General features: G+C 46.2%; 1 protein-coding gene across 1 annotated transcript; it reads right to left on the reverse strand.

Annotated features, from left to right (window-relative positions):
• Window positions 1-128: 128 nt before the first annotated feature.
• Window positions 129-20607, reverse strand: LOC135396863 (RNA-binding protein 25-like). Its single transcript, XM_064628067.1, has 20 exons — window positions 20486-20607; window positions 19903-20014; window positions 18508-18551; window positions 18229-18399; window positions 17609-17701; window positions 17466-17523; window positions 17313-17404; window positions 16017-16224; window positions 15632-15711; window positions 13544-13624; window positions 6417-6760; window positions 6223-6337; window positions 6044-6133; window positions 5912-5985; window positions 2883-3033; window positions 2605-2793; window positions 2333-2531; window positions 1642-1958; window positions 374-520; window positions 129-291 (listed from the first exon to the last, which is right to left on the reverse strand). The coding sequence occupies exons 2-20, from the start codon at window positions 19985-19987 to the stop codon at window positions 199-201; spliced, it is 2631 nt and encodes an 876-aa protein (XP_064484137.1). The 5' UTR covers window positions 19988-20014; window positions 20486-20607; the 3' UTR covers window positions 129-198.
• Window positions 20608-23213: the final 2606 nt, after the last annotated feature.

Raw genomic sequence — 23213 nt, forward strand, 5'->3', positions numbered from 1 at the left:
ATCGAATTGTCCTCAATGACGGCAATGGCTGTGCTGATGTAGTCTGTCAACCTTACCATCTACAGCGGTTCTCCTTCACAGCAGCACACACACGACTTTGTCCAGAGATTGACACAAGGCACTTTGCAGAAGAAATCAAAGTACAGGTTCCTATTTACATGCCAATAAAAATACAACAATTACATAAAGTCATTGCTTTCATTTCACAAGGCCATCCTTCTTGGCTTCTACTTCATAAATGAGCAGCCGCCACATTTTCACGACGAACACCTCTGCCTCCTCGTCCAGTACCTGCGAAAAAAGATACAAACACAACCGTCACGACCTTGCTTCTCACAGAAAGCAAGGTACAAAAATGGGTGTATGACATTACCATGGACACGTCATTCAGGATGCTCTGTGCTGCGCTGCCTGCTAACACTTTTGAGCAGATAAAATCAACAAGGGTGGGCTCTTCTTCGCCAATGTACTCAATTATCTTTCGATTGATCCATGGGCGGATCCGACGTTCCATCAAGGGCTGGAAAGCAAAAGAGGGAGTATTATGAGAGAGGATAGGCTTTGTTTCGTCATCGCAACAATGCAAAATATTTCAACAAAATTTATGCCCAGTAGTGTGTACAAAATGTGTCAACCTTTTCATACACAAGTCGCACCTTGACATAACAAATCTCACGGGGGCCACAATCCTAAGTGATCCTTCCAAGGTGGCCTTCTAACCAATCCTTCAAAGACAGCAAACTTTCTAAGTGCGTCTACCGTCTATGGCAGTGCGTCTTCCGTGCTCTCTGTTGCATGCACGTTTGTCCTCGTCAAGAAAATAATCTAGGCTGACTTAGTTATATATGCCGCCATACGAACGAAGTGTTTTCCATTTGCACGCGATGACGCATCCTTTGCTGTTACCTCTGTCCTCTACCTGGTTGCAACTGAACGGTTCAAAACCAGTGCGAAAAGGAGAATCCTCAGAAGAAAGATGCTAAACCTTCCAATGACTCAGACTTCCTTTTGTAGGCACAAGATCCCTCCCAACCCTAATCGTGCGTGCCATCCTTTGCCGTAGGAATAGGACGCTGCTTGCGTCCTTTGTCTTCATGACCCTGAAGTTGGATTTGGGGTCATAAACCTTTCTAGTTCTTTCGCTGTATCCAGGCGGCGGCTAAAAAGTATTTCATTGTAGCGCGGACTAAAATACATTGATCCGTATGGGCCTCTCTCAAATTGCTTCGCTCTATCGCGAATTTCGTTATATCGTGTTTTGTTGTAACGAGGTTTGACTGTATATACGGCGCCAGCCTCTGTACCACAGTGCCTGGCCTGCTAAGACATTCGCTGTCGATAGGCACTTGTCAATAAATATTTTACATCACTTATTAGCGTGAGCCCACACACAATCATGAGCCACAAGCTGAAACACAGGGCCATTCCACATGGATAATCGAAAGACGTTGTCACTGGCACTGTGCAAGAAGCCATTTCAGGCTCCGCTTTGGTGAACAAATCAATTTTTTCCACTAATAGCAGTTATGTAGTCATATTCACCTTACATGCACGTACACAATTTTTCTACCACCACCGCATCAACTAATGTAACTATGACAATCGCAAGATGACATGCTTGGCCAGGGCAGGATAACTCACGTTATCCACAAGGCTGCGGTCAAAGTTGTATGCAAACAGGTCCTCCTTGGTGGTAGGGATGCTGTCAATGATTGTCTTGATGTGTTTGCGCTTCTCATCCGCACTCATGCCCCCTGCAGTGGCGCCCCCTCCTGCAGGCGCAGACCCGTCATCATCGAGAGGAACCAGCTTGCGCTTCTTTCGCTGTCCCTCTGTTGCAGACTCCTCCTCTTCAAATGCCTGCGCCACAGGGAGACGTGATGCCCCACTTCGCCTTTGGGAGCCTGTTCCGTGCCTGCCATGGGGGCTTCTGCTGCCCGCTCCCACGGGACTGCCTCCTGCGAAGAAAGCACCATCTATTACAACGTGTCTCCGTATTTCAACAAGACTTCATCAGCTGTAGATCTAATCGACAGACAATTTCAACAAATCCCAGTGCTTTTCTTGCACCGTGCGCTAGGTACTTATTGTCACTGGGAAGTAAGGTTGCCACCTTTTGTCATGGGAAATACCAGCTGAGCGAGTGAGAGGAAAAAAGAAAGGAGGGGAGGTTAGAAGGTTAGAAGGAGGAGGTCCCGCACTGTAAGCAGTTACGTTACAAGCGGCCTCCGCTGGTGGTAGTAGTGTTTATCAATTCAGGACCTGATGAGCATGTAAGAAAGAGCAACTTCTTTACACTATATATATCTGTACACTGACAAGAATGTCGTACCCAGCTTGAGTCCAGCGAAGCCCAGGGGCTTGCTCTCCTCCTGAGGCGTGACCGCCGTGACATCAGAAAAGCCCGAAAGGCTATTCTGCGCACTCTCCTCCTCTTCTGCTGAACGTGCTCCCTTTGCAGTGGAGTTGTGGTGCTCGACGTGCGACACGGGCTCCTCTTTGATCCTTTCCGCCGGTGTGTCAACCGGCACCTTCGCAAAAAAACGCAGAAAAATGCGTAAAAGCCAAGCATACAAAGAGCGGCGCGGACTCCAACTGTCTCACCATTTTGGGAAGTCTACTGCTGTGATACGATCGCTTTGGCGGACTCTCAACTGGGTAGGAATCCATTCGGGATTCAGGCTCGGGTGGCTCGCTTGCTTCTCTCCGAGGCTCAGGCCTGGGTTCTGGTCTCGGCTCTGGTCTTGTGACAGGCGGCGGTTTCAGCAACCGCGCTTCCTCTTCGTGGTGTATCTGAAGCATTTATTTCCACGTTACTCTTACTTGCAGCGACGAAAGCAGAAGCGCTACTTTATCGGAGAGCGAGATGGTGTGGTACGCACCCGCTTAGCTTCGGCCTCCGGATCTGGGTGCCCTTCTTCCGCTAGCTTTCGGCGCAACTCTTCCAGTTCCTCTCGTTCACGCTGTCTGTCTCGGCTGTCCAGCTCTACCTCCTTCTCGCGTTCTTTGAGGCGGCGCTGGAGCGCATTCCCCCTGTTCGTGACAAGGAGATGCGTGAACTACAGCGCACATTATACGGAGTGTCCGGATTAACCAAATTTTTTTAAAACGGGGAAATTACTTTTTCAATTTCAATAATTCGTTAAGGGGGCCACACTAGCGACCTCCTGAAACGCTACCCTAATTAATTTTCACTAGGGCCATTTTAATAATTAGGAAAGACAGAAATTCAGCCAGCTTTTCTATAGACCATAAATACGAGGGAGACGACAAGAGAGATTCTGCTTGTTCTCCCTCACACTTGAAGGCAAGTGAAGAGCGTGCTTCTGGGGGAGGGACAAAAATGGCTAAGGCTCGGGTTTTTTCGAGAGTCCGCGAAATTTTGCAGAATCTGGAATTAATCGCGGAGTCCCTTATTTTCCTCTAAAGTTTGCCGCTTTTTGCGCAGAATTTTGCGGAAATCCGATAGGGTCAAAGGACGCGATAGATGTGGTCACTATGACGTGCAGCGTCTCAGGAAAAGTATTGCGTGCTCACCCAAAAGAGCGTCAGATAAAAGCACGTGCTGTGCACACTCCCAACTACTCCAAGGTACATGTGAACCTTTGGCTGTATTTACTGGCATATTTTGCGCCATCGCATAATTTGCGCACCCCTAGATTAGCACTAAAAATGACAAAACAAAAAAATCGCATAAATTGAGCACCTGCATTTTCGCGCGCGGAACGTGCATCTCGGTGACCGTGGAGTGCTTTTCGCAACGCCGTCAGTGCCACTGAAGTTATTGCGGTGCGTTTGTTTGATTTGCGCACCCTTTCAGGTGATGGTCCACTGACGCGATGGACGATACTGTGACTAACGCTGACAAATGCTGACAAACGCTGGAGAAACAAGCTATGACAAACCTTACAGCACAATATGACAAAGTTGCGAACATAGCATGCTACCGGTTGTCCAGTACAACTATAGCGGCGCCTTCCAGCAGAGTCTCGACGTATTTCTCGGGTATACGGGCGGTAGTGGGCCGTCATTTTTACCTCCCGACCGTCGGCGGATGCGCTGTACTTGGGTACTTCTTTCGCTCAATGCGGTGATAACGTCAACATCAGCTCTACCGAGAGCCGGCATACCAAAATTTTGAAATTTTGCGTCATTTGAATATCGTAACAAACGTTCCCGCGCAATTTGCCCACTCTCAACTTTTCAGACTTTTGTGCGGACAAAAAGTGTGCAAATTATGCAAGTAAATACGGTAATTGGGTTTTTGGAACGGAATGAGGGTGCTTGCTCCGAATTTGGCGTCTATTGCGACCAAGTATTTGTCAGTTCCCATAAACTCTGTATATGTTGAAAGATCTTTCAGCAGGTATAAAATAATTGTAGGCGACAGACGGCATTCGCTGTCTGAGGAGAACACAAGATATCATGTAATGCTGAGTCACAACAGTGCTTTGAATCTGTGAGTTTATAAAATTATTTTTGTTCCCACATTATCAAAGAAAAAGTGTTTCCCGTATGAAGCAGCCGTTGACTCCTTGCCGCGGGTAATCGCGGAATTTACAAGTCGGTGCCGCAGAATTTTGAATTTGCCACTGCAGAAAACCAGGGGCCTTAAAAATGGCCTCTAAGCCGGCCGTTTCTCCGGGGAAATTTTCTCATACTACAGTAAAATCTCATTAACTCAAACACCCAGCATCCAGACCAGTTAGTTTGACTTAAGCAGTATTTTGACTTATCAAACAACTGCGAAACTCTGATAAAAATTGGCCCCTAAACTGTTGCATAGTCCACAAATGGATCAATATCACCTTTATTTGTAGCTATAACTTAACTCACACAATACTCTGCAGATGTACTTCAAGGGTTACAAACATAGCCACTACTGCTGCAATTACTACACACCACTGGTTGTTGTTGCGCTCTAACAGCTCTGGAAATAGTCTGTCATCTTTCCTTACTTTCTATACATTTTGTGTGTTACAAAGCCCTGAACCCTTTGCAAAAATTGTGGATAACGTGCTGATTGGTATCCGGAAGTCCGCGGCAATCTCTCCTTTCGATTTTGTGCCGGCTTCAACCGCTGCTACCATCTCGCGCTTTTTTGCGAGCGTGAGAGTTTTCCACCTGCGTTGCCTCAGCGTCGACAATGACATGTCGCACAAAACTTAATAGCGTGCACAGTACACACAGTTCTTGACTTTCACTTCATCGCGTCCTCAACTAGCGTCTTTGGCGCAGAACAGCCTAGCCCGCACACAGCCTCTCGCGCTAGTTTTGGAATCACGCAAGCCTTGATCCCGTCGACTCTCGATCAGGCGGACTTGGATTGGATTTGTTGGCTCGCTTGAAGAATTTGGCCGATCATGGCGATCCGTAGTCGAGAAAGGTGGTGTTTACCGATTCGAAGTGAAACTCGACTTAAACAGATGAAAAATGTAGCCTGGGACGAAACATTTATTTGGCTTAGCCGTGATTTCTACTTAAACAATTTCGACTAAAGCAGGTATTATTTACATTACGGGAGTACAGGCCGTGCATGGGACATTGTGGGCGTTCGACTTAAGCCTAATTTTGTTCTTAACCGGCGTTTGACTTAATGAGATTTTACTGTATATAAACTAACTTTTCTCTTGAAATGGCCAAAAGCATCAGCGCACAGAAGAGAGGAGATGTTGTCGAATTCATTAGTGAAATAAATTATTTTTAAAGTGAATATAAAGTGAATATTAGTCAATGGTCCAGGAGGTCACTACTGCAGTCATGAAGTGGCCCACTTAACCAAGAATATATAGCAAATTATTGCAGAGAAAAAATAAGAAAGGTCATTTCCCTATGTTAAAAATATTCTGCCCACACTATGTGCGGACACCCTGAATGTGTTCCAGTTTCGAAAGCAAAAGACGCAACTCACTTGTAATACTTGACGTCGTCCCGTTCGTCGTCATAGTCTTCCAGGAACTCTTTTAGCCGTCGTGCTTCTTTAGCCTACAGAGGGAACACCAAGTTTCGAGCACAGTCCAGCACATAGTGCGCAAGATCTCACCTCTTCCATGCGCTTCTCATTTTCTTTGAGCCGTTCTTTTTCGTACTCTTTCTCTTTGCGCCTCTCCCTCGTCTCCCAATTGCGTAACCTCTGCAAACAGAACAAAAAAAAAAAAAGTTTGGAGTGAAGTTCCTCCCCCACAATAGGCAGAGAAGACAAGAGCTCGTCCGCAACCTCACCTCTTGGTATGCCGCTTCCTTTTCACGCAGCTTCCTTTCCAGCTTCTTGCGCTCGTATGCGTCTTCTTCCTCCTCCCGTTCCCGCTCCCAGTCCCGATCGGGGTCTCCACGAGGCCTGCAGATGTACGAGTGGACTCCAATTAACACCAGGGGGTTCAATTTATCGATGTGTGATCGATTCATTGTTTACTCACCTAATGGCTTCACGCATCTCTCGCTCTCTTTCTCTCTCTCGCTCCCGCACCCAGTCCCGCTCTGGAGACTCGGACCGTGCCTTGGAAGGGGTGCGCTCCGTGCGAGCACGGTCCTCCGCGGCACCTCGTTCTCCTCCTCGGTCGTTTCTTTCACCTCGATCGCCTCTATCGCTGCGATCTCGTCTGTTCTCATCATTCCTCTCACTTCGTTCCGACGGCCTCTCCCGGGGGCTGCTGGGACGGCGCTCCTTCTCCCGTTCTCGCGGACGTTCCGGTGTGCGTTCCCGCCTCTCTTTGCGCTCCCGTCGGCGCTCCCGATCCCTGTCTCGTTCCTCCTCCTGCCTCTGCAACAATAAACATACCGCTACTTGATACGTGCGCACGTGCCAGGTCCATTTCAAACCAACACTACGGCCAATTCCTCACGCAGCAACATCATCATTCGCCGCCAGACATATTCAAAAACTAAGCCCCAGGCAATGAGTCATTTAGCACACCAATCTCAAAGACGTAGTCACATACTAACTTATTTCGCTGCTAGACGTGAGCATGCTCAGAATTTTTAACAACAAGGAAACAAGCAAGAGCACATTAAAGCTGCATGTTATGAATCAACAGAGCACTTCAATGACTGACATGACGTAGAAGTGGCACTGGCGGCCCTCCACTAGCAAGCGATGTCACTGCACCACAGCTGCCTTTTCCTGCAAGGGGCGACATCAAAATACACACACACGAGAAAAATAGAGAAGTCAAAACTGAAAACCTCGCTCAAAACTACCCTCCACATCCCCATCAAGTAGTCGCTGCAGATAAAAATGTCCTCGCGGCGCACCTAGTTCTCAAACCTGCTTTTCCAAAAATAGCTCAGGTAGGTATAAAACGGCATGCACTAAATTGATGCAGGGATAGTTTTTTTGAAGATCATTTAACCCTACACGACTTCATGAGTGGACAGACTGTAATTAAGAACATTGCTGAACAACCGCGAATACTGTGTTTCTATCAAGAATAACTTTTACTCTAACGAATAAGCACTGAAGTGCACATTGACAATGGCAGAATGGACACTATATATCACATATTAAAAATGCCCGGCTTAATGTTCCCCACTTCAGAGTTGGTCTCTCTCTATGGCTCAGACATTTACCGCCCCCTCAAAAGGAGTCCATCACTGAGGGTAACAGTAATGAGGTTGTTCATCAACATTGGCATATCTTTAACATAGTCACATTTCATCTCGCAAGAAATGCCTTACGGAAACTGTCGTCTAAAAGCCCTACGCACGGCGCACAGAAAATCACAGATCTGCGAAGGCAATCTGCAAGAGTGTCACGTTAATTCAAATGAACGTTTGCGCACTCACCGCTGCAAGAAAGGTGATCGTCACACGACGGTGCTCACGCATTTCACTTTCGGGCAACTTACCCTGCGTCTGCTACCCAAGGACAAGGAAAGATCACGTGTCTACTTTTACAAATATGATGCAACGGAAAAGTTCTCACTTGTACAGCCTTGTACGAACTGACAGAGAATTGGTAATTACTCACTTGTTTTGGACGGACGTCGTCACAGATTGGACGGGTGGCATTGTGCGCAAAGAGACGGAATTAGGGGTTTGCCTAACAGGGAATGGCCCCATTAGGCATACTGTAAAAGTGTTTTTTTTTTTTTTTTCGCATGAAAAACATTTTCGCGTTTTGATAGGCAACTGGAGCGAAAAGTATTTTGCGAGCACTTAAATTTGCGAAGATATTCCAAAAGCCAGGAATCATAATGCACTTAAATTCGCGATCCCGTCAGATCAATTGCGATCCCGTGAATGGCATACAATCTATTATGGTCCAAAGTGGGAAGACGACTCTCCTAGGTCGAACACTACTCTCTCCTCAAGGACACTGGCCAAATAGCCTCGACCTCTAAATAGTCTCAGACGGTTACCCTTCTGGTCCCCATTGTGAGGCTATTAGGTTGCGCTTTACTTCGTATACTGGGCTGGTACGCGAGCGTCGTGCAAAGCTCGATGGAGAGTCCAGGCCCGTCTCCAACAAAGCTGGACTTGCGAGCTAGTATTCCTGAAGCCGCTGCACGCTTTGTGGCTCATGGAAGTGTACATTTCGCTCAAGCAGCGCCCAGCTCTGATTGCGATCTGGATTTGAAAAAGTTGAAATTTATCCCCATAGTATGCAGGTCTGCACAATAATTTGTCAGCGTGATTTAACGTGCATACTAACTACATGTCAAAATATCCTGTAGCAAATAGGTACTTATCCATTACCGCTGTTCTTACTTGTTTTCACTCGCAAATTTTCTTCTCCGTTCTGAGCGTCCTATCGGTTGTCATGTTCGCGGGAACTTAAATTCGCGATTTTGGGGGCACGCGCAAAAAACGCAAAGAAAAATTCCACGCGAAAAAAAAATAAAAACACTTATACAGTACCCCAGAAAGCCCTTAAATTGCTTGCGTACTCAGTGAGACCACAAATCTACTAGTGAATCGGTGCAAGGTGAGCAATGACAGGTGCAGCTGGGATGACAGTACACACAGAAATGTAATATAAGTAATACGACTGCTACTCACCGTTGCCGCTAGCATGGTAAAACTGAACTGAATTTCAGACTGCACATGCGAGCATTGAATGTGAACTTTTGCAATAAAAATTAGGGGTGTGCAAACGACGGAGCTTTTGAATAAAAATCACGACCAATGTGGTACACATGCAATTCTGAATGACACATTTTGCGATACTGCTCGACCTCCACATAAACGGCGCACCAAATAATGTAGTAACATCAGATCACGTTAAATCTGCGATATAGTTGCGCAAATGAGAGAACGAAGGAAAATGCATTGCTGGGGATGGCTCAACACCTAAGCATGCGGGCAGTACCGCGGAGCCATGTGCGCTTGTGATGCAAACATAACAGCAGTATGTTCCCTGTGTATTGCGAATGGTCAAATTTCATTGAGCTCTTCGTAAGATTAAGCTCTGTGCAAGAAGTATTTGTTAAGACCAATAGATGTGCATAAAATGGTAAAATTTCTAAGCTTAACAATAGTAGTATATGAAGGTTTCCTACGAGAAAGCCATGAGAAATACGCAGAAACGGAAAAGCGAAGCAAAGCAAAAGACTGCAGGTATTCATATTTATTTTAACGGTACTTCACGCTGACAACTGAGGACCAGGGTTGGTATTTGCACATGTTAAGCCAATAACTGGGACCAACTGACTTCAGTGGAACAAAACCGAGCTTGAATAACGAACAGTCCATCTGTGCAATTTTTTTTTTTTTTTAGACATTTGCACACCCCTAGTACAGACTTTATGACCAACAGAATGACAGCCCTTCCTCTCTTCCTTCTTTCACAGCTCCCTTCTTTCATTTCAGAAATAAAGAAATGCAGAAATATTTATCTGACAATAACTCAAGTTTCTATACCTCTTGCTGTTTAGCATTGTTTTTTTGGTGCCTCTCCGCTGTCGAGGGTACACAGTTTGTGAAAGAGGGAAAAGTGAACTCAAACTCATTCGCCAAGCAAATGCACATTTCATGAAATGCCATTTGGTGTTACTGTGTGGCACCGAATGAATGTATTAATTCAGTGCGAATTTGCCACGTGACACGGGTATCTACTGATTCCAGAGTTGAGTCTGCCTGACAGAGCAAACTAAAGATCACACCGGGCAAGAAACACATTCGTTGTGCTTCAACGCTCTCTAAAAAAAGAAAAGAAAAAATGTGCATAGTACTCACCGAGGAGGCAGAGCCGATGCCAGACCTCCCTCCTTTTTTCACAAGCAAAAGACACTTGCCTGCTGTGTGTGAATGTCCCCCACAACCTCACAAAGCCCTACACAGTAGTGGACACAGGGGGCCAAGTAGGAGAGGTGGCCCACGAGGGAAACGGGGTGCGTACTCACCAAATCTCTCCTAGCTACAATTTAGGCCTGATTGTGTCATTGAGAGTAGCAGGATGCAGTAGTAGTAGTGTGTGGCCTGGTATTTGGGGGAATTACAACAAGGCGCCACTTAAAAACCCTCGGGAGGAACAATCAACAGGCGATAAACAAAGTGCACACAAGCCCCTACCCGCCCCTGCTCCCGCTGCTTTTTCGATGCCCCACGGCACGCTCCATTATGTAAGGATTTGTTGCGTTTTATACATTTTGACGTACGACAGGGGTACATTTAAACCTCTGCTAGTACCTTCAACCGAGGCTTGCGGAGGCCACCGTCAAAAAATCTTCTAAGGCTACAAGTATACGATCGAGCCCGTTTATAACGATATTGACGGAAACGCGAAAATCCGATCATTATATCAGAGTTATCGTTATACAGTCGAGCCCCGTTATTACAATCTTTGATATAAAGATACCTCCGATATTTCGATCAAATCGCTGGTTCCCGTCAGCTAACCCATAGAAGTACATGTAAACGAGACATCGATATAACGATTGCAGCGAACGCACTTGTTCACGTACAGCGACCAGAATCCCCCGGCGGCAGGTAAAACACGTGAAAACTGAAAAGCAAGATTCCACCTTTTCATTGAAAACAAATTATAGAGACATCTTCAGGAGCCTTAACCTCCGCGAACATTAAAGTGAGAACGCAGTACCTTTATCCACGGTGGTAGGAGGTGGTTCCCTCTACACATCATTCTCTCGCTTTCCTTCCTTCTTCCTTTTTTTTTCTGCTCTGCTGCATGCCACGACGGCGTCTGCAGTTCCGGGACATGTTTGGACGAGGAGAGGCAAATGGCTAGACCCGAAGTTGTACATGCTCCATGGATTTTGTAGTGGTGCAAAATGTTGTTGCAAAGTACTGTGGCTTCCAAAACGCGAGTTGGCAACGACAAATTACGCATGGGTGAGGTGCGTTCTGATTGGCAACGTAGTTCCGATAGTGAGAGCGATGATGACCATGGATGACGAGCAATGAACAATGTCGTCGATCTTAAAACGTGCGAAGCGTCACGCGGTATTGGCAGGTATGTTGTCCTTGAAAAAGCTTTCGACACAAAGCTGTGTCAACTTAGAGTAGAACGTTGCTGAACATGCATGTTTGTGGAGAGCACTAAATCATTTTATCTATCTCAAAATTGATGCAGTTTTGTGTGGAAAGCTTTTCGAAGGACAACATAACCTCGGATACCACGCGAGGCTCCGCACCTTTCGAGATAGACGACTTCGTCCATCAGAGCCGTCACGAGGCGAGTTTGTGCCCGGGGCAGGGTACACGTGAAGCGCCCCCCCCTCCCCTCTCCCACTGCCATTAGAAGCTCTGTAAACAAAGAAACAAAAACGCTCATTCGCACTGCCAAGATCGTAAATTCAAATTCTCTTCATTTCCGCTTTATACTGTACAAATAACCTGCCAGGGCCTGCTGTTCGTCGCCCTCTCTGGAGAGGGCGCCTGGGGTGGCTGCCCCTCTCACCCCCCCCCCCCCCCCCACACACACACATTGCCACGGCTCTGTCGTCCATCACTCATCAGCCAGTGCCATAGCCATCATCTTTCTCACTATTGGAACTGCGTTGTCCATCTGAATGCGCCTCGCCTATGGGTAATTCATCAACGCATTTTTTGGGTGGCGACGCTCAACTGTCTGCCAACTCGCATTTCGGAAGGCATGGTACTTCACAATGAGACGTCTGTCACAACGACAAATCTGTCGAGCACGTACAACTTCAAGTCGAGCCATTATGCTTTTTCCTCATCAAAACGCATCCCGGATTCGCAGACGCCATCGTAGCACGCAGAAAACCAGAAGATAACTTCTGGGCGAGAGATGTTGAGAGGGAGCAACCTCCTCTGCTTCTTGCGAGCCCCTTCAAAGTCTCGCGCCTTGTAGCACGCACATCTGTCAGTTATGCGTGGATAAGTGCACCTTGTTCCGCTTGTACCACTCTTGATAACGCCATCTTTATTTGTCTTCAATGAAAACACACTCTTGCTTGTCGACTTTCACGTGTTTTTCCGGTCGCCGGAAGAATTCTGATCGCTGTATGCCAGCAAATGGTTTCACAACGCACATTATATCGAAGTCTCGTTTACGTATTTCAATGGGTGAGCTGACGGGAACCAGCACTTTGATCGTAATATCTCAGTTACCGGTATATCGAAGATCGTGAGATACGGGCTCGACTCTACAAGTAACACCGTCCAGGTGGTGAGAGCAAGATATTACTCCCGCTATCCAGCTTTCTGGTTGCCGCCAGCAGTTATGCGTTTGCAACAGGCTATTCCAGTTGAGTATTGTTCTGAAACAATTAAAAATCTGTGCAATGTGCTGGAACTCATTATGAAGAGGGCTCATTGCAAATGCTCGTCACTAAGTGGGTTCGCACACGTGCTGCCATTTGCCAAATGCGTCACGAAGGACATTTCTAATTCATAATTGTTTGGTTGTGAACACCATCCTTTACCAAAGCAGGAATATACGGTTCATGTATGACATTTTCTTCAGTATTATCTGAGGGAACTCATCATCAGGGTTTCACTTTATGTTCGCAGGTTGGGCAAAGGGCCAGCAACAGTGCAATTGGAAATACACAAAAATGCCTCGTGACTTTCTCATACACATTTATGGCCTTTACAGTTTACTGTTCATAAGAAATCGGGTAAGAGACCCCACCATCCTTTTAAGAAAGTTGGCAGGTTCACAATTTCAATTTTAAATCGACTCTCGGGAAGAAATCTGCTATGCCACCCCCCGTTTGCTGCTTTCTTTCACAACTCCTGATGTTAACGGGACCCGTGTGTGACCAACCATCAGCGCCAGAATCTCGCTTTTTGACAGAAACCGCAGGCAGGTACCCATACCACAAGCGGCTATCCAGAGCTTGGATCGTAACAGTCATAACAGGGTTTGGCATACACCTAACAACAATTATTTCCCTTCTCGAACGTGGAGTTGAGCACAATTTCCGAGAGTAAATGCAACATTCTACGGGAGCCCACCTCCTCACCGAGGCTGAAAAACTGACAGTGTGCTATCCCTGCTGAAAAACTAATGCTGGAAACAACGGTGCACCCAACACTGAGAGGTCTGCACGATCCCTCACAAGGAAGGGTTGGTGACGAAGCCTTACGCGAGAATGGGGGGGCAACACGATTTTACCTTGTATGTGTCCCTGAATTTGTCAATTTCTCTGGTGATCAAGCTGCGCTTGTCTTCCTCAATGTCCATGTCGTCCAGCTCCTGAGAAAAAGAAGAGGCAATCGCTAAAGAGTTTGCCATCTAAGAAACTATAAAACAGTGTGCCCTGGGGTAACGCCACCCAAAAGCTGTAGCAATTTTGGAGTCCTGTGGCGTCGCTACCTGGAACGAGAGGGCAGCTCTTTTCACGTTTTACTTTGCGAGCAAGCAGTAAACTTTAAAAAAAAGTGACTCTGTTGCAGTCACAGCTAGTCTCTAAGAATAGATAGAATGGCGTAAATGCGGGCTAGCTGGTGGATAAACTCCATGATAGGGAAGCCTGAGCGATGGGCAAGACACGTGAACACAACACAACACGAGGGCTCACAGCCCTTGAGCCCTTGTGTTGTGTTGTTTGCGTGTCTTGCCCATCATGACGTCTCTAAGAATACAAACTGAGCTACAGGTGCTGTTAGTTTGTTTTTTATGTAACACTTACAGCTACAGTTACTTAGGTAAAGCAGCCTAGTTACCTTTTAAGAAATGAAAATCAAGCAAGTGCAACTTTTATGTGAGCAAGACCATTTTAACATTTGTGCTGATGATGATTAGTGTTTTTATGGTACAAAAGCTAGACAGCACGTGTGTTGTCCAAGTGCAATTACAACACGTTTGTTACAGTTAAAGGAGCAATGAGGTGACATTTAACGTCGCTCGAAATCCTGCCTCGTCTGTCAAGGTGTCCACTGAGAGTCACCATGCAAAATATTTTCGCTCTGCGTTACGTTATAGCTGCGCAATCGAAGTTACGAAACACAGTCGGTGAAAACAGCCGCAGACACGATTCTCGCGTGACGTATTGGAGGCTCCGTGCATGTTTTTTTAGTTTTTTCTTTGCAGTTCACGCGATGTTTATACGTGCTTGAGCTGTGCGTCACTCGTCGCGTGAAGAGAGTAGCATAAGTCACGACATCCATTCGGTCTGAGATGCGCTCTTTTCACGAGGAGCAGAACTTTTCAAAGGTGCGCAGAACAGAGCCCTCGCCCTGTAGGTCACCTACGCCAAGCGTTCTTTCGCAGGAACTCATTTTATTCGTTGGAGAACACAGTGCATCAAAAAAACAAAAACAAAAATTGGGGAGTTCACCTCAGTGCCCCTTTAAGCCGTTTCTCGTAATTATCATCAGCTGACCTGTTAAAATTACTTTTGAGAAGTGCTGAATTACAATCGCAAGTAGATGGCCACAAATGTGCAATTGAATTACAGCTACAATTACAAAATCACAATTACTATTACATTTTTACCATTACCATTACAGCACAACATTTACCACAACATTACATTACCAATTACCATTACAGCTACGCATTTCCAGCTACTTTTCGAGAACCGCTCCTTGCTGCAGCTTCGAGGGGAAGAAACACGAACGCTTTTCCCTCCACCCAATCGCAGCACTCCACATAATGAGCGGATGTCACTAACTTCCTGTCCACAATAGCTTCATTCATAGTCGTCGCCGGGTACAAGATAAGATGGCGGGCAGGAGGTTCAATTTGGAAGAACTTCTCGACTGCACACGAGAATATCAATACTTGTTCAACAAGAGACACCCCGACCTCAAGAATGCTCATTTGAAACAGAAGACATAGGGGAAAATTGGAAAGATCTGCGGCATCAGCGGTAAGTACGAGGAAAGTCCGTTTTCGTGGCGATCCATGACACACGTAGTAGTCCAATTTGAGGGAAGCAGTGCGCTAGCAAATTTAAAAACGCAAAAGACAAGTATAAAAAAACATTGGATCGGATCCAATTCCATTCCAATCCATTCCATTGGATTGGATATTTGCAAAAACATCGCTACGGAGTACGACGAGTGTCGCGCTCTTCGGGAATACTCGTGAGGGAGAAAAAGCGTCTGCGGATGCGTCTCTCCCATGTGTGACAGGCTACCAAAGACGCGGACGCAAACAGTTGGGCGGCGCTGCTTTTGGAAACGCATGTGTAAATAAGCCTTTAGGGTAGTTATGTGAAACTTAGTTACTACACAGGACAACTACACGGTGACTTACCAGCTTGGAGGCAGCACGAAACTCTCTTTCCCGTTCTGGTGAGTCTCGCTTTGTGTTCGGCCGCCTGGGAGGGGACTGCGCTGCAATGTCACAGCAAAATTTATGTCAAGTGAGCAGCACAAAGCTACCTCCGAACATTGATCGGCACTTTTCTAGAAATTCTCTCAAAACCATGCCATGGTGAGCTTTACTCACATCCAGCAACATCACAAATGATCTATGTACGTCAACTGTAAAACTGCATCATTTGGCTTCACACATCCTAGGCCATCACTGAACAGCAACTTCAACATCAAAAGAAGACATCACGCCATTATCCGCGTAATGGTGGTGAATGATGCCAACCTGTGCCTTCTGAAGGGGTGCAAACAAGGGGGTAACCTACGTGTGGGTGCATCCGGACCCCTGCTGAGCTCGGCGGAATGAGAACGCAGCAAGTGCAGGATGGCCTCCCGCGTGTCCCTGTCCTGACGCCACGTGGCCTCATCTATGTCGTCAGGGGCCTTTTTCTGAGTTTCACCCCCTTCTGTAGGACCACGCTTGTTTGCCTTGTACTCGTCCAGTTTCTCTTTTGTCTTTGCATCAACTTTCACCTGAGATAGTGAGTTTGTGAAAGCAGTGGTGAAATGATATATCAAGGTTGAAAAGCACGAGTAACATAGTACAGGAACTTTCTAAGAGTTCATAAATGGTGACAACAGTAGTAGCAAGAAGCAAAGCTGGAAAGGATTCAAAAGGATATACAGGCATGTCCAAAACATGAAACAGATACACCAAAGTTCTACATCTGCCGCTGCCAATACGAGCGAGCGATTGGTCAACAGTTGCCACTTAAAACACTGCTTTGCAAAGTTAGAAAGCAAAACAAGCAATAGCAACATAGTTTGTTAACCTCCTCAGTCAATTCTAATGTCCCATGACTACTCGCTGTGCTGTACTTCCACTGAACAGAAGACACGGTAACATTTTTGTTCTGCTAGTAGCCATTCCTTACGCCATGTGTGTTTGTGGAGGATCAAGTTGGGGACAAGCACTCTGACTGACTGATGCAGAAGGGCTGACCTCTCTATTTGGTGCTCGAGCTACAGCCGATCTCTATTTCATCGCAGAATAAAAATTCGTTTTTTTTTTTGCTGTCAGCCCTTGGAAACTGCATCACTGGAGCTCTGCCACATTTACTTTCCCAACATGCCACAGAGGAAATGCTCACTATGCTAAACTTTTATGTGGTTTTAGTGAATTATTTGGTTGGTTGATTTGGCTTGAGACAGATTCAGGTAAATAATGATAATAGAACAGCAATAATTTGCTAATTGTGCACTACAAACTGGTGTGAGGTGAGGTACGCAAGTAGGTCAGCCGTCTCGCAGCACCACAGTTTCCCTCTCTCCCATGTTGTCTGTGGATCGCCCTCCTTGGTCCTTCTCCCAAATAAGGGGGTACCCATGCAGGTCTACAAATACCCCCTTATTGCTGCCTTGTGAGAGGACAGACACTGTCATGCAGTTCCTCCAAACTTCACTCTAACCACCGCACAGAGACAAACTGTCAGTGTATTGCGCATTTTATGGCACTTCTCGAAATGTGTGAATCCAGCAGATGTAGAACACAAGTTGTACCACCGTATTATGCAGTCATCGAGGGGTAGAGAACCAGCAATCAGATAAGAAAGCGTGCTTACCACCAATTTCTTCTCTCCAATCTCCCAGTCGTGCAGGATGCGAATGGCGCGCATTGCAGATTCCGGGTCCGCGTACTCGCAGAACCCAAATGCTAGAATAACAGCGTCGACATCTCAGCTCGCGTTATTTCTTCTCGGCAGGGAAACACTCACCTTGCAGCCAGCCATTTGCACCTTGAACTCTCTTCCAGTTCACTACACTGCCACATTTCTTAGTTTGGGAAAGAAACAAGAATGAAGACATTATTGACTCCACCCCCAACGTTTCACACACGCTCATCTGCTTTGACACCAACCTGAAGTACGAGCCTGATGAGCCCGTCCGAAGCTCTGTCTGTGATGTTGCCAATGAATACTGTAACCGGAGGGCCCTTCGATGCGTCGTCCACCTTTTGTACATGCGTTAAAAGATATTGGTATTCATAAAAGTAACTGCGCATTTAGATAGTGAGATTCGTCTATATAGCGATATTTGTGGCTCTTAAAACCAAAACTTTTATTTTTTCAGGTATGAAACTTTGAACGAAACGAACGCGATCATTGAAACGAAACTTGCAATCATATGTATTTTGATGTGCTGGTCCCAAATCTGGTTTCAGATTTTAGACATTTTCTTTCTAAAAAAAATATTTGCAAGATACTGAAGTTCAAACAATAGGTCCCACTGCAACACAATTTTAGAGGTCATCAAAACATTCTGAAAATGGGATTTTCATGTAGCTATAAGGTTACTGCAGGGGGTGACACTATTTTTCTTCACATACAAATATTCATCTTCACATACAAAAACTTTTACTGGCAGGTACACAAACGTGGATCCGGTCACCCGCTCACATTTACGCCAATGGGGTGTTGCGTCTCCTGTATTTCTTACTCTGCGGTCAAGACTAGTTTGGACGAAAGAGGCACCACATACCGGTGGTGTACTCCTGTGCACCAGGGGCTTCTTCTCAATGACAGCATTGCTTCGTATCTCCATGGGATTTAGACGCTTGGCTCCGACTCTCTGCATGGCCTGCTGCTGTTGGGGAGGAGCAGCAATGAGGGGAAGGGATGGGGGTACGGCCACAGTCACATGGGTCATCATCTAGAACAAGGAGAGAGGCATGTTACGGTCATGTGAAACATCTCCCATTATACGGCTCTGGCCGTACGGACATCGTTAACATGCAAATAATTTCAAGGTTGCTCTCACCGGAGGCATCACGCCCATGGCCATCGGTATCATCCCTCCAGCAACTGAAAGGCAAGAAAAATGGACCAACTGTGAAAAATACTGGTATCTCATTACGGAGGAGCGTTCTTGATCTGTGGAACTGAACAGAACAAACATGTAGGGAGGCGGGGAGGCTTAGTAACTTTCAAGCTGTATACTTATCAAAATTCTGGCATAAAAATTGAGCACTATTTCTCGAGACGATAATTGGGGGGGAATTAATTTCTCCCAGAAATTCCCCAACTCTTGTTTTCCGATGGTGGTGATATAGTTTCGTTCTGGTTATTCTTGTAAACTTACAGAATTAAGGGGACTGTAAAGTGAATGGTAAATCAATCTTAGAAATTCCTTAATATGAAAAATGTGCAGAATTGAGACATTACAGCTTGTGTGTGTCATCACAGAGCCAAGTTCTACCTGGTGGTGCGTAAAAACATGGTGGTTGCTGTCCCTTTAACAAGGACCACTGAACTGTACTTGTATAAACCAACGTGCTCACGGAACAGATAATCAGATAGGAACATGGTTTCTGAGTTCACACATTTTCATATTCTTTTTCGTTTGGTATGGTTCATTTTTTTTCTTTTTTTCGTTTTTGCCATACATGGTAATATCCAGTCAGAGTATTTCGGTACCAATTATGCATATGTAGGCTCTATGGACACAAGTCAACTGAGCAAATATCCTCTCCACATTACACCTGGAATTTGTAATGTGACAACATCAGCACTGCATTTGCTAGGCTTATGTAACAGAACAGCACCACCATGCAGATATGCCACAAATTCTGTGCAACTGATGCCACCTTACCGGCAAATGCATAGACAGCATAAGGAAGATAATTGCTGCACACACACTTAATGTTACCAAGCACGTCATACAACAATCAATAATTGTAATACAACAATCATTGTTTATCTTTCGTTTCCCAATATCGGATTCGAATCATATCCTGACAAAGAGTACTCAGCACTGCCAAACAGCCATTGCAACGTAAGTGGGAAAAGCTCCTGAGGTATCCTGCAGGACATTTCCAGTAGCACCACTAGTGCTGCAGTGCGCCCCCCATTAGGTACAGCACGGAGAGGTTTACAAGCACCTAACGAATGACGAAGGGGAGGTCTATAAAAATGATCCAGGTTTTCCCTTAGTTTCAATGCTAATGTGAACTAATTCGCAATGGAGTAGAGTATCGCCTCTAGCGATGAAACTTCCCCGTCATCATCATTAAAATGAAGCTGTTGTTGGTGGTGGTAGTGAGGTGGAATCCAGCTTTACGTTTTTTTCCTCTCCGTGCAACTTCATATCCGGATGACGCTTCGTCTCGGTCAGTCACAAACGCACACAGAAGCACAATTCCGTTGGACAACTTACCAACGTGCTGCATAGAGTAAGGTGGTGGGATCATAGGAGGCATCCCCGGCATTCCCAGAGGGGGTCGGTGGGGTGGGAAAGACATGTCTTCCCGTAATACCAATCTGTATTCCTAAAAATGTATAACATAGATCAGTGCCTGTTCGGTATCCGTGTAACGTGGTAGCTCGTTCTAGATGCAGCTAAGCTGGAAGTATTTGCGCGACAGCTGGCACTCTGGACTCACGGTAAAATAAACACAACGCCTAACCGACGAATTCCTGTACTATTTTTTTGCGGGCCAATGAGCGTGGAAACATGTTATCTCTGAGGGCGTCCTAGCATTCAACATGAATGAACATCAGTGAGCACTGGCTTTTTACGATGCAAACGCTGCGCTAAAGAAGGTGAAATCCAGACGGTAAAAGCACGTCTTTGCAGCGGTTGTAAAAAGAGCATCCGTAGAAAAAAATACTCGAAGAAAATTGTGCAAAGCGAAATAGCGTCTACAGCTAGGCCTATTTCGTAATTTTGAAGCTACAGTAGTGCAGAATTAACAGAATCTCGCAACACGGTTGATTTGAATGAAATTACAAGTTCGTACCGTGATTACAGGTTGGTGGAACACGTTATAAGAGCAAATTTAGTTCTCAAAGGATGGACAGAAAGCACCACCAACGTTACGCACTAATGGCGTCAAACAACATCTTGACATAGCCAAATAAAGCTCCGCCCTATCTTTCTGCACTACATTTCTTCCGCACACATTTCACATGATGTTATAGTTTTGTGGTGTAAACAAACTTATGAAGCGCATTCAGAACATAATTAATTCCCTCGTAAAATATTAATTATCTGTGAAAGGAGAAGGGAACTACGAGAAAAGTCAAAACAAGTAGGCGACAGGGGTGATGAGGTGGAAAAAAATGAAGGGGGTGGACAATAGTGACACTTTGATCACTGTCGATGCCGCTGCCGTATACTTTTAAAAAACCGCAAAAATACTGCACGCTACATCTCTGAAACTTCCTTGAAAATACATAGAGTGCCCATAAAAATTGTGTCATAAAAGCTGAACACATAATAAGCTCTACTGATTTACAGTTTGACTAGAACAAGCCATAAAACTGTAAATGGGAAATAACCCCTTTCTGGTGGTCCCCAAATCACCTAAATACTTCGGGAGATTATATACCATATACTCGTCTTCGACCTCCCAAACGCGCTACTAGAGATGGCGTAGCATAGAAGCCGGCTAGCTGATGAATGAACTCCATGATAGGCAAGCCTGAGCGATGGGCAAAAGACACGTAAACAAAACACAACACGTGTCTACAGTGGCTAGAAGCCACTGTAACGTGGCTCAAAACCAGGAAAGACGTTCAATCGAAAACTTCGATAACATATATGTACGCGGTGTGTGGGAGACAGAGTGAGAGACGAATGGGGATTTTCAGGACAAAAGAAGTTGAAAGAAGGTCACAGGAGGTGTCTCAAAGCCGGGTCGATAGATACCGCTAGAGGTTTGGTGGGGGAGCCCAACCCAACCAAACTCCCCACTGTAGCTGCCGTAGCTGCTCTATACGAGCCGTACGAGCCGAGAAGAATGTGGCATTCGGCTTTGGTCGGGAGTCAGAACCATCATTGTAGGCAAGGGCGGATCTAGAGGGGGGGGGGGGGGGGTCAGGAAGTCCTGACCCGTTCCTCAATTTCTGTCTTCATACTGTGTTTAATTGACCCAGATCGTAAAATTACCATGCTTGCCATGGCTGGACCCCTCTCTCAGAAAAATCCTGGTTGTGTAGGGTATTTCTTCAAGATCGCCAGGCACCAGTGATTTATTCAGACCCCCAGCCAACAACCCCCTAACAACCCCCCAAATGTTCAGTGACACCCCCACTAACTTTTTCACCTGTGTACCCCCTACAGGGGGTGCCCCTGCGATATGAGCTTTAGACATACGTCGGTAATGATATTTTAAGCTGTAATGGCATAACTATAATAATGACCCCCCCCCCCCACACACACACACATTTTTTTTCCCACACCCCTTCATGCTTGGGATTCTGCTAGCAGCCATTGGCAAATCAGTTACCTCGGAGTGCTTCACCAGCTGATCTGCAGTTCCATCACTACCACCACCACCCACCATGCAGTTGATCTGCAAAAGAAGCCTACGTCACTGGTAGGCATAGCCTCTTTGGAACGTTACTTGCAGGTCGAGGAAAGAGCCGTGATAGCATGGTCACTTTGTGGAAACCAACGCTCAAGTCTTTCCAGCATTACTCGTTTCAGTTTTCTGAGGATCTCCTGTCATTTTCAAAATAACATTTCAGAAGCAGCTTGAACGCACCATTTTTGTGCTGATAGGAGCTCAGCGCAGAGGTGGATCCAGTATTTTTCTAAGGGGGGGGGGGGTCCTGCCTTGGACAGGCCACGACTGAAATTGACAGGTCAGGACATCCGACCCCCCCCCCCCCCCTAAATCCGCCCCTGGCTCAGCGGAGTCCTTCAGCAATCGAAGAAGTTCGTTGGTGCCACTTGACTTGGCAAGATAGGCTGGCAATTAAGGGACTGCATATCAACGTTCTCACATGCCATGGTTCGCTGATACGCTCTCAAAGATTCTCATTATGCTATATACGCCAGCGAGTATATGTATCGAAATGTATCAGATTTTATGGTTATACGCGCCTTCTTGCAGACATATTATAGGCTGGCTGCGTACTCGTGCTCAGTTCTCACTGACGTCAACGGGAAACATCCGTCGTTATCAAGCTATCGCCAACATATATGCGAGCGACAGAACGACTCTTGTGGTTTCCGCACGATTCGGTCAGTGAGGCAGCTGGCTTTACGTTTATGTTCAGCGTCGATGATGGAATGCACCACGTACCTTTCCACTCAGTCCAAAATCGTCGATGCACTTGAAAAGTTCGTGATGCAGCGATGCCGTCGGCGGTGTGTGGTCTGCGCAGGTATATGTATAATTCTCGACCCGCACCGCACACGCAGACACGGTCTCCTAATCCGCACCCGCTTAATTGACTGAGCTACCCGCACCTGCAGGTCGTGCCGTTATATCCGCAAACCCGCACTAGAGGGGCGTGCAGCAGTGATTTGTCCAGACCCCCCTCTACACCCCCCTAACACCCCTCAAATGTTCAGTGACACCCCCCCCCCTAACTTTTTCACCTATGTACCCCATACAGGGGGTGCCCATGCGATTTCAGCTTGACTCATGTCGGTAATGATATGTTAAGCTTTAATGACATAACTATTATAATGACCCCCCCCCCCTCATTTTTTCCAACACCCCTCCGTGCTTGGGA

The sequence above is a fragment of the Ornithodoros turicata genome, chromosome 6, assembly GCF_037126465.1.
Source record: "Ornithodoros turicata isolate Travis chromosome 6, ASM3712646v1, whole genome shotgun sequence".
Classification (NCBI taxonomy): domain Eukaryota; kingdom Metazoa; phylum Arthropoda; class Arachnida; order Ixodida; family Argasidae; genus Ornithodoros; species Ornithodoros turicata.

What these genes read in the sequence shown, in the direction of transcription:
- LOC135396863 (XM_064628067.1), bottom strand. Translation starts at nt 19,987, where the DNA reads ATGTCTTTCCCACCCCACCGACCCCCTCTGGGAATGCCGGGGATGCCT. An exon ending in TTCGTGCTGCCTCCAAGCTG is followed by an intron (nt 13,625 to 15,631) that starts GTAAGTCACCGT and finishes TCTTTTTCTCAG; the next exon opens with GAGCTGGACGACATGGACAT. An exon ending in GACGACGTCAAGTATTACAA is followed by an intron (nt 3,034 to 5,911) that starts GTGAGTTGCGTC and finishes TGTCACGAACAG; the next exon opens with GGGGAATGCGCTCCAGCGCC.